This window comes from Melanostigma gelatinosum (genome assembly GCF_949748355.1).
Source record: "Melanostigma gelatinosum genome assembly, chromosome: 22".
Lineage (NCBI taxonomy): Eukaryota > Metazoa > Chordata > Actinopteri > Perciformes > Zoarcidae > Melanostigma > Melanostigma gelatinosum.
Window position 1 is genome coordinate 2319340 of NC_136655.1, and position 12026 is coordinate 2331365.

A 12026-nucleotide genomic window follows, 5' to 3' on the forward strand; every position below is an offset into this window, starting at 1 on the left:
AATCTCCAAATCTTCCTCTCAAAGTCTCTTTCTGGTCATCTCAATCCATCTCTCTTGGACTTTACACGCACACACTCTCTCTCTTACACACACACAGTATCACACACACACACACACACACACACACACACACACACACACACACACAAATCAAGTCTCTCTTCACATGAGATGATGAAATAGTTGGAGAACTCAGGAAATCTGTTTCTGGTGAAACCGTTCTGGACTCACAGATAACCGAGCCCCCTGTGGGGGAAAGAAGAAAGCCCAGTGGCTTTAGAGTCAAGTTTCCTGTGTGACTCTGTGCGTGTGTGTGTGTGTGTGTGTGTGTGTGCACTGTCACACACGGAGAAGGAGAAAAAAGCGAAAGACACAACGCTCCTGATGAAAGTTGCAGCGACGGCTGAAACACAGCGAAGCAGAAAAACGGCAAGTCGTAATCTATCACGCCGAGCCGATACTCAGACGCCGCAATCAAAGCCTAACTAGCGGGCAACTCCGTCAGAAACAAAGGCAATCTGCCGCGGGAGCATGAAAACCTTTTGATTGAAACATTTAGTTGGAGGCACGATCCTCCGACATGTCCTCCGACAGGATTCGGCTACTTTGCAGACAGCAGCAGACACAGCGAGTGTTTAAAATCAACTCAACTTTTAGCGTCAAATCAACGCGTTTACACAAGTTAGCCTACTTCCCAGAATGCATTGTCTTTCTTACATCTTTATTTTCATATTTATGGATCTATTTATTAATCCTTTGATTAATTGATTCATAATCTCGTTTATAAATTGTGACAAAATGTCCACAAAATTATTAAAATATTTGTTTACGATGATATAAAACAGAGAAAAGCAGCAAATCATCACACGTCAGTAGTTGTTATCACATCATTCTTCGATGAATTGATTTAAAGGGCCAGTGTGTCATATCTTGTGGAAGAATCTACGGTGGCCTTCAGGTGCATTCGCCCAACAAAATTCACGGTCGCTGTCCGTGGTGCTGATCAAAGCTTAATTTATCATATCTCATCTTCATAAACTACTTGAATGCCTTCATACAAACCCTGTAAAGAAACAAGTCAAGTATTGAATGTATTGTAAAGAAACGAAGGTTGAATATCCTGTAAACTATTTGATTTGCCTGCAAAATATTTACTCAAATGAAGACCGATAATTGTACATGTGCACCACGAGCTACACCCTCAGGATGAAGAGCTCCTGTAGTTGAACCTAACTTATAAGATAATAAAACATGCAGTGACGATGCGACACGCCTGCACATACACGACGGAGCACAAATGGTAAGATTTAACATCAGAACCAGTTATAATTCAGTTAATCTTCAATCTTAAAGTGGCCTCAATGGCAACGTTTTGCCACGGCTCAATTATCATCAGAATGTCTCCTGTCCGTCCATATTTACTGCGTCCCTCCACCAGTCATTTTCCCTTTTCATTCCGCCCGCCGACAGATAAAAGAGAGGTGACGATGGGAGAATTGCCTTCGGAGCGAGGGTGTCAAGTTCGGGGTCTCGCCGCTGCAGCGCATTCCCCTGGAGACAGGAGCGCCCCTATACCTGCTCTCTGCTAAATATCTCATTACTCCAGCTGACACCCGGGCAGCGGGGAGGAGACGAGGCCCAGAATGAGAGTCCTGCCCCGGGAGAGGGGCCGAGGGGGGCCGCGGGAGGCCTCTATACGCGCCGTGCATATACCGGTTCTCCCTCAAGACCGCGGCTGCACTTTCACGTTTTTCAGGCGATTGGCCGGCTGCACAACTTTGCCCTTCAGTGATAAAAAAATAAAACCGCGCGGCGGGAAAGTGGCAGCTCGTGCCATCTGTTGGGTTTCGCTCAGAGAAACAAACCATCATTGATTTTGATTCGTCGGGGGATTTGTTAATAATTCAACATGGATTAGTGACAGCTGAACTTTTGAACTCTTGAACACTGTGTGACTTCTGTGCTAATCAGCCATTAGTGGGATGAAACTCCACTGTTCTGAGAAAACTCCTTAAAGCTACAATAATTTATACATTTTCATGAAATCAAACCCCCATTTTTGAGACCTTTCTATGTGTTCACACTCTGTAATTACCTCTCTGTATGTCGTCGTTATTGCTCGTGGCGGGGTCCGCCATTCCTGTGCTGGATTCCCGTATTAAGTTACTGCTAATCTTGGATCAATATCTTTATGGCATATGTCATAAAGTTTGCATCTCTGCACTGGAATACGGATGTCAATGACAGCCTATAGTTTAACTGACGCTGCAGACATCGCAATAAGCACCTGGCACATGTGTAATTATGTAATTACAGCACATCTTTCCATTAGAACGACACCTCGTCAGCTGCTTCCGGATGAAGGTTTGACCTCGTCTCGCCGTCCGCACGCCCCCAAAACAACAAAAGTCAAACTTTCTCTCAGAGACAGAAGTTACGGCCTCGTGATGGACTTCAGGAGTTCACTCGGCTAATAAAGCTGCCTGCGCTCCCTGAGGCCGACTCTCTGAGACAACCGTGAACGGAGCATTACGCATCACTTCACATCTCCTCCCGTGGATGCAAAACCATGTGATGTGCAGCTATAAGGAAGCAGGAGGCTCTGTTCACTGCAGGAGTTTGCGCGCCAAGTACTTTGTGCACACTTGGATTGAAACAGCGTGCAGACAACACAAAGTTTTGCATACCGAGTCAAAATGAAGCATCAAAAACAGAGCGTTTGATCTCAGTGTGCAGCGAGAGCAGGAGGACGTGCGGTGTCATGTGGGGGGGGACAGAAGGAAGCCTACACACCTCTGTGCTGGTCTGTCTGCAGAGGTTCGACATGTCTCGCTCAGATCCACTTTCATTAGGGCCTGACATTCAGCCATGTGTGGACCTGAATGTCACGGCGTAATGAGAATGGATATGACAGCGCCATCGCCATTGAGCCCCCCCCCCCTTTAGCTTTTTCCTTCTCCTTGCTGACATGTACGCAACAATCTTGCTCCATCTAAGACAACGGGGCGCAACAGAGCCGAGACAATAACCAAACTCTATTTACCAGACCTCATTCCCTCATACGGACCCGAAGTAATTACTTTTAAATTGCAAAACTGAGGAACATTAACAAACGGTTGCGGCAATTTGTGTGCGCCCGGGGCTCGACAGCTTGTTTTTCAAATGGAAATGAAGGTATTTTGCCATTGTCCACTCCACTATCGTGTTCTGGTTGAAGGCTTTTTTCTCTTTCTTTCTGTTCGCTGGATGAAGGACAGCGGCAGCGTTTGCCGGAGCCCATTGTGGCGGCCGGCCGCTCGGAGTGGGGATAATTCTAGCTTAATGCTGACGGCGTCGGAGGAGGGCGTCGCTCCTTCTACTCAGAAGAGACGGACGCGCCGCCGCTCGGCCGCACGAATCAACACCAGACACCGAACAACACAAACACGAAGATCCCCACTTTCACACGCAGCCGAACGGAGGCAGCAGCGCGCAGGTTTCTTTCCCCGCCACGTCAGGGTCACGGCACATCACTAGCGCCGTGATTATCATGCTCAGCTGTAATGAGGGGGCCACGGGGTGAACGCCACTCGTCTCTTTCCTTTAACACGGTCTGTTATTAACACTTTTTTGTCTCTCTGTCTCCGTGTGACTCGCACTCGTATTATATTCTCTCCCAAATCACGGCCCCGTCACGCTGCCCTCTCACTGGCCTGACAATGTCGACAAAGGCGCCCTTTTTTTGGGTGGGAACACACACACACACACACACACACACACACACACACACACACAAAGGAGCAGCGGCCGGGTCCCCATTACGGCGCCGCCGGGGTCGCCGTGCAGCTGATGAGGTCTGTAGCGCCACCTGCACATTCTGGCCGTTGTGTCAAAGGTGTGTCGCTTTTTTTGTTTGGTCACAGTTTTGAGCCAAAGTTTGTTCTAGCTGAGAGACTTGTGACACAAAAAAATGTCATCAAAAGTCAGCGGCAGGGATACGAGTACTCTTATCGATCTCTTATCGGATCTCTTCGATTATATTGTGAGAAAAAAAGCGTTCTTATTCTTGTATGTAAACAAACAGCAATACAAGAAGTTCCAAAATCATGAAAATGCATTCACAGCTGAACTAAATTAGCGATTAGCTTTCATTTATGAGGCTGTTGTTGTGATCGATCTCCGTGTGGCATCGTATGTGAGACAACTTCAAATCAGGCTCATTTATATCGTCTTGTGAATTCTTACAGTGATTTTCTTTTCAATTATTGTGTCTGTTGAATAACTGTTAAACTGCTCTCAACAATTCAAATCAAGACTTTAATTTAAGGCTTTAGATGAATGTGACGGCGTTGAGACTCGAGCCGTGCTGGAGGTGCGATGAACATATGCCGTGTGGTGAGTTTTACGGCACATTTACAGAGTGAAGTGCACGTTTGTTTACAAAAGGAGTGAAAGAGACAGAGATTAGAGAGAGTTGAAGGAAGAGTACAGTACCTCCATAGTCTGAGACTGGTGCATGGCTTTGATTGCATTCTGTGCCATAGCTCTGGTGGAAAACGTGACAAACGCACATCCTGTAGGGAGGGGAGGAGAGGGGGGGAGGGATGGAGGGATAGTGCAAGGGAGGGGGGGGGCAGGAGGAGGAGGAGGAGGAGGAGGAGGAGGGGGAAGACAAGAAAGAACAAAAACAAGACAAAAGGGTTGGACACGTCGTTGTTAAATAAAATAATAAAAAAAACAGAGATTGATACAGAGAACAGCCCACAGGCGGACAACAGTGTTGTCAGTCGCCGTGGAAACAACAGCCGAAAAACAAGCACAGTGTCATGACAACCACATACCCCCCCACCCCGCCCCATCCACAGGACGTCTGAGACAAACCACAATCACCATCGGGCCATTTGATTGGCTTTTAAAGCCTTTCCTCCTTCCTCGTCTCTGGTTCGTCTCCTACACAACGGCCGGATTGGTCACATACCGAAGTTCAACCGCTTAGATTTGAATTAATCGGGGCCTGTGTTGTGCGTGTGATTGGTTGCCCTCTTTTGTCAAACAGGAAAGAGATGTGGCGGCGAGCTAGAACGGAATATCTGCAGCCGGGAATCAGAGGAAGAATCATATTCATTCAATCCACAGAGAGACGAGGAAGAGAGAGGAGGTGTGGTCGACCTCATCCGTGACTGACACTGATTTTAGCCAATCAAGACGTGACTCAGCCGGAGGGTTTTATTTTGGGGGGGGGAGGCTGTTATTGGCTGGCTGGTTAGGGAGTGATTAGAGGAGATAATGTGAGAAGTGCTTCAACAACCCCCCGGACTAATAATATGCTAACACACTCACCAAGCCATGTTAGCGCAGCCAGGCCTGAACTGATTACACACACACACACACACACGCACACACACACACACACACACACACACACACACACACACACACACACACACACACACACACACACACACACACACACACACACACACACACACACACACACACACACACACACACACACACGCACACACACACGTCCAGGTACGGCTGGCTGACTCGTGGTTTGGCAATCGGGGGAGAGAAAAATAAAAAATCAGATCGACTCTCCCTGGGAGTGAGGGAAAGGGCAGAGAGTAAAGAGAGAGAGGAGGAACGATAATGCAACACAGAGAGAGAGGACGGACAGATGTGTGGAGGAAATAGACGCGATGGTTGCCCTCCTCTACCTCCATCAGAAGCCGGATGCCGCCGTGATGGACCGAGGCTGAGAGCGACGGGTGGTCAGTTACATCCGCTACACAGACTCCATACAGCGGCCTGCTCTCTGAGAACAGAGAGGCCTGTCCTTGTAGAGGCCATGCATCGCTGCAGCAATGATAATAATCATAATAATCATGTCTTTTGAACGCTTTTGGAGCAAGAATATTTCCGATAACCTCACTGTGTACGTTCAACTAAGTCTGATGTGCCAGATGCAAGACAGCTGGGCTTCTTTAGAGGGAATTGGGTGCCCTTTGAGGCCCTTTGACGCCCATACTGACGTGTCTTAAAGCTGCATTCTCTCTAATGTCCACCAGGGGGCGACTCCTCTGGTTGTATAGAAGTCTATAGAAAATGACTCTACTTCTCTCTTGATTTATTCCCTCAGTAAACATTGTAAACATGAGTTTATGTCTCAATCTCTAGTGTCAAGTCTTCTTCAACACAGCGTGATGTTCATTTAGTACATTATGGTCCTTTTGTAACGGTTATTTGTGATGGTTTTTTAAGGAAGGTTAACAGATTCTGCGGCACTGACCTAGTAAACATCCACAGTGCAGCACCAGCTGCTTTCTATTGTAGGACGTTCAGAAAAGGGTCATTCCTTCAACTGATTCAGTGTCTATTTGAGACGGGCCACATGCTGTCATTTAACCGCTGAGTTTCCAGCAGGGTGCCCCAGAACTGGATCAGTTAGCCCTCCAGACTGGTCCTCATCGGTCCCGACTGTTTACGAAACTGGTCAGCAACTGGCTGTCATCGAACGCAAACTCCTCCGTTTGTCTTTCTTTTTTTGTTCTATCTTTAGCCGGCTTCTGCAGCTTGAAGCGTCTAAATAAAGAATTGCTCCGCGCCCGAACATTGATTCACTAATGTCAGAGCTCTTTAACTGGCTGGTTCGTGCATGTCTCCTTTTGTTTTTATGGGCAGAGAGATGTTTCGTGGCTTGAGCGCTAAAAATACCTCACGGGCCGCATTCTGTCGTCAGCGGACAACCAAACAGTCCTTTAATGAAAGTAGGGTAGCTCCCAAGGCCCAGCCATCCACTGGTGGTGTGATCCATATTTTATTAATAGTGGGACGGCGGAGCTCTCTTCTGATTGATACCGCGCTTTAACGGGAGCTCAGCTAGGTGGGACTGAGGGCCTCTGGGATTTGCAGGCTCATCGGAATCCTGAAAGACCCATTTATTTCCAACCGGGTTAAGTCTCTCTGTTCACTACCCAGAACCGAGCTGGACTACCAGCGCTTCCTCTCCGCCACGCGTCAGCCGCTCAGTGCTTTGTATCGCGTCTGAAATATTCATGAGGACAAAAGAGAGGAGCCGAAGAAGGGATGGAAGAAGGAAACGGGGATGGGAATGGAAGGAGGCCGATGTGGGATGTCTGAAAAAAAAGAGGACAAATTAATGCAAGAGCGGATTCTAGGACAGCGAGGGTGAATAGAGGGGGGGGTGCTGAGCGGAGAAGCAAAGGGACATGGGAGTTCGAGTGGTTTAGTTTCAGGCAAAGATTGGTTCTATATAGAGACAACCTTGAGGAGAAAAAGAAAGAAGACACATTGAGAAAAATAAGTCAACGATAAAACATCCACAACGTCCGACAACCACAGAAACATAAAAATATATACACGCGACCGACAGGTTCACACGGAACCTCCGTGACGTTGACAGTGACAGCTCGAGTGACGGGAGGAGGACAGAGAGGTTGAAAAGCGCCTCCACATCCTCAGCACACATTGACACCACAAAGGGGGAGAAAGGGAGGGTGGGGGGTGTGTTAGTGGGACGGAATGGTTGATGATGGGAGGGGTCCCTGTGCGACTACAAGAGCTATTTATAGAGCGACAATAGCTTTGGATTGATGGATGAGTTGGAAGTAGAACTGGTCACACGTCGACCTGACGATCCACTGAAACGACGATTATTTTAAACTCCGTAATCTAGTTTGCTGGAGAACTCAGAAGCGGAGGAATCCAACGGGTTTGACAGCTTGTAAATGGCCCGTTTCTGGATGTTCAACCGGCCCTGGAGCACTTTCTTTACGAGGACAGTAAGTCGCCCTCAACGTGCGGCAATTACATGAAGCGAACGTGGCATGAATTCATCGCTCGGACTGTTTCGTCCTCCGCCGGATGAGGAGGAGCTCGCGCTCTTCTCCAAAAATCGAGTGAAGCAACTCAAACCCGACATCGAATTTACTCTCGTGGTGACGGATTATTACTCACTTCTTCTCCGGTGGAGAACAGGAAAAGAGCGTCTTTTGTTAAATTAAGAAAAGGGTTCCTCAAAAAAGTACTTTATATATTATGTATATCTACTTAGTTTACTGGCTTCCTATGTGGCCGAAAGAATATCAGGAAAAACACCGAACCCTTCATGTTTGTTTCGTCTTTTTCAGACCGATTGAGGAAAGAAAAACGACTGCTTTAACTTCACTGAAATCTAAATCCTGCTCTGTAAAAATATGACAAACCCAAAGCACACCGTAAATGCAACAAGCAGCAAGTTGTCTCCTGGTTTGAACTGCCCTCCGCCTCAGGGTGGAGGGATCACAGAGCTCAGGGCCGGCTTACGGTGAGGCTGAACTGGAACGGCAGGTGAAGGATATGAATGGAGGTTAGGAGGTCGGAGGAGGAAAGGGGGGGTGACCTGGGGCTGAGGCTGAGAGAGAGAGGGGAAAATAGATATAGAGAGCGAAAAGGAGAAGCATGCATTCACAGTAGCAACAACAGCCTCAAGATGTCGCTCCAGTTCATTCGTATTTACATCTCAAAGGGAAAACTCGCCACCTTTCGTTCGGAAGTTAAATCACTGTTGATGGTGAATTAAGTCGATTAAAGCAAGAACAATCCTGAGTGCGTGCTGAACTGGACTAGAAAGCTGAGTTCTCCTGCCAGCAGAGCCTACATGTACCAGGATGCATTGCGGGCCACATCGTCTCGCTAATAGTCGCAGACTGCATTTCTTTAGCCGTTTACTTCAGGCTCCAATAATAAACGTCGGAATGTCCCAGACTACGTCAGATAACGCCGCTGGACGCAGGAAGAACAGCAGATTTACTTTTAGGTTTCTCAATATAGAATTCATCGCTTCAATTACATTTATTCACCATCAACAATCACTGGTCACTCACATAAAAGGTGGCAAATTTCAACGCGACTCTCTCAAAACCTTGAAGGAAATCTGGGAATTTTCCAAGAAGCCGCTGGTTGAAGAACAGGATCTGAATCAATGGATTTTTATTCTTATTTTTTTAGAAAGGAAGCGGTTTAAACCAGCTGCGTCCTGAGCTTGATGTCTCCCACATACCGCAGGTAGACACTAATCACCAGAGTTTACAGCCAACAACATCTTCTTGTGACGTTGACGGCTCAGGAAAAACTTCCAGCAGTAAACAGTGGAGAGAAGGAAGGCTGAAAACGTGCAAATGAGCTCGTTATTATGCAGCAAAACACGTCGAAGTCAAAGACGGAATAAATAGTGAAATAGGAAAAAGGTTGGAGTGATGATTTTTCTTTTAATTGTTCAATAACTGGGATAGATTCCTAGATTTTTAGATATAGCACCACAAAGAACAATGAGCCTTTGTTTGTTTCTCCAATAGAAACCCGCTTCAACCAGCCGACTCTCGCCACACAGCGAGAGAGTGAAGACTTCCTGCAGGACTTTGAGTCTGAGTCGCTTCACGAGTCGACACAATGATACAGAAGCAGCCGCTGGAGGCCGTTCTGGTAATAAATAAATCACATGGAGCAGCATTACGTGTGGATGGACGTGAGTCGGAGTGACACACACCTCTGCTCAGTCCGTCGGGCCCCCTGAGGATCCGGCACTCCTCGATCTGTCCGAACGCAGAGAACATGACCCGGATGTCGTTCTCGTTGCACTTCTTCGACACCATGCCGATGAACAACTTCCTGTCTTCCACCGCTGCAGAGTGGAGGAGAAGAAGAAGAAGAAAGGTGTCATGTGCGTAAAGTAAAGTAAAACGTGTATAATGAGTGAGATTTAGAGGTGCTGGTTGGTGGATTCTGTCACCTTTGCAGAGAGCTAGGCTAGCTGTTTCCCTTTGTTTCCAGTCTTTGTGCTAAGCTAAGCTAACCAGCTGCAGTAGCTTCATATTTAACAATGTGACTCTGCAGGTATTTCCTTTGACTGCACATGTATTTGTTTGTTTCCCATTGCACTGGAATTCACTGCAACAACACAATGAAATAAAACAGGGAAGGAGAAAGAAAGAACAAAGAGAAAGAAACATTTTTTACACAAAGACCAAAAAAGTAAAAGATAAAACCAAAACATGAAATGGAATGAGACAGAACAAAACACTGATCAAGAGACGGAGACGGAGACGGAGAGGAGGAGAGACAGAGCCAGAGGGAGAGAGACGGAGACAGACAGAGTTCATGTATTTCATCATGCCAGCTGCGAGGCTCTGATCAATGTCTCGTTATCACTTCAACACAGACCGCTCGCTGAGACGCTGCAGCTCGTCTCCTCTCGCCCTCTTCCTCCCCTCCTCCCCTCCTTCCTTTATTGATTCCTCCTCCCTTTCTCCAGTCGCTGACACAATCCCTCCCTCTCCGGTGCAATCTCCAGGAATGCGATCCGGCTGCAGGTGTGTACGCTGAGAAGCTTGAGCAACAATACGAGTGTGTGTGTGTGCGTGTGCACGCGTTCCCACCGCATTCAATGTAATGCTAATCCAATTCATTTTTAATGAGGAAACTGTCAGCTCTTACCGCGAGGCGAAAGAGATAAGCGGTCTGTTGCACTCTGGGAAATCAATAGCGCACTTGTTTATTTTGCTGTTTGAATTGTTTGTGTGTTTAAAAGACAAACCGTCGGGATACGCTGCCAAGATAAGTGCTGTTTCAAAAAGCTTTAACTCCTTTGTACACAGCGTGTGTGTGTGTGTGTGTGTGCATCACTCCAGAGGAAGATTACCACAAGTCTAACAGCAATGTAATTAATTTACTCTGTGTCGATAGAACAGACACAGAGCAGATATCGTTACAATTGACTGTTTCTGTTTCTCGGCCGAGGCGGGCGGAGGGGCCCGATAAGACTCGTGAAGCCGGCTCCGGGACGATCTGGATTCAGCTTTGCATTCTGGGTAAAAAAACTGGAGCAGAACCGGCTTCCCGCTGAGCTTCTTCACACATTGAGAGGAAAGTGTAGCGAACAGAAACACAAGCGCGGCACTAGACTGTTATCACGTACACGTCTCCATCTTTTCCTCTCCTTCCATCTCCTCCACTCACTAAACTAATAAACCTCTGAGCGGCCATTCGTCACTGTAACAGCGACTCGAACACTGGCTTTATTAAAGGTCTTTACCATTAAGCGGATGGATACGTTACGTATGGTCTGCTCTATATTTCACCGTTCTGGCTGCTTTATTAAGTTCCCCCATCGTTACCCCGACGGTTATGTCGTATAAAGCCGTTTTTCGGCATATTTCAGCGGAGCGGATGATGGCTTTTATAAGGATTGCTCCGCTGCCTTGCCGGATACTGTCGTTTTATTGTATCCCCCCGCAGTGGACAGTCATAGAGCAGCTTGTGTCAGCCAGAAGGACTCCTAGTGTAACGTTATGGCAAAGCTGCTGCTTCTGGTTTTCTCTTTTTATATATATCAGGAAAAAAACATCTTAAAACTACCTGCAACTGGATTTTAATGGTCACTTCATCCAATCACGGTTTTATCCATTTGGCATATTCTGCTCAATTACTCAGCTTTAAGGGTCAGTTCAACCAAATTGTAAAAGAAAGATTCTCACTGAGCCATGCTAATTATTTCAGTTTCAGTTAATTTGCCAAAATGGTCAGATATCTGCTCTGCTGCAGAGATGTATTGAGCTCCTTCACCCAGAATGATTTGAAATAGGAACTATTTTTTCTACCCGAGCTAAAAAAACAACCCGTCAGCTGTGAGGTCTCAGGATTCAAAGCAGGAATTCGGGAGTTTATTCGATGTTTTTCTCGGGGCTCGGTATAGCGAACGTCTTCAAACATCCTCCCGTGAATGAAAAGCCCAAGAGGTCGAGGGGACCCCGAACATTTCGTTTGATTTTCGTATGGACGACGTGCAATCAGCTGGAGGAGACCTGACAGCTGCGGTCAGCGAAGATGAGCCGCCTGTAAGACATCATTGTCTGGAGGTTTGTCACCGTGACCTAAACTAGAGAATAAACTCTGCAGAGGCAGGAGGAAGAAGCATACAGTGTGTGTTTTTACATTTTGGGTGAATCAAACAGAACCTTAAATTAGAAGCGCTTGTTTTCCTCTCC

At 46.9% G+C, this 12026-nt stretch overlaps 1 protein-coding gene across 5 annotated transcripts in view; it reads right to left on the reverse strand.

The window, feature by feature from the left end:
• Positions 1–12026, reverse strand: part of celf2 (cugbp, Elav-like family member 2) — a 130358-nt gene that overhangs the window by 21834 nt on the left and 96498 nt on the right. For 3 of the 5 annotated variants that reach the window (XM_079294616.1, XM_079294617.1, XM_079294614.1), the window contains exons 5-6: positions 9530–9664; positions 4474–4553 (exon numbers count right to left, since the gene is read on the reverse strand). In XM_079294616.1, the coding sequence (XP_079150742.1) occupies positions 4474–4553; positions 9530–9664 (215 nt within the window). Of the gene's footprint in view, positions 1–4473; positions 4554–9496; positions 9665–12026 lie in introns of all 5 variants that reach the window. The other 2 variants (XM_079294615.1, XM_079294613.1) reach the window with 1 other exon arrangement.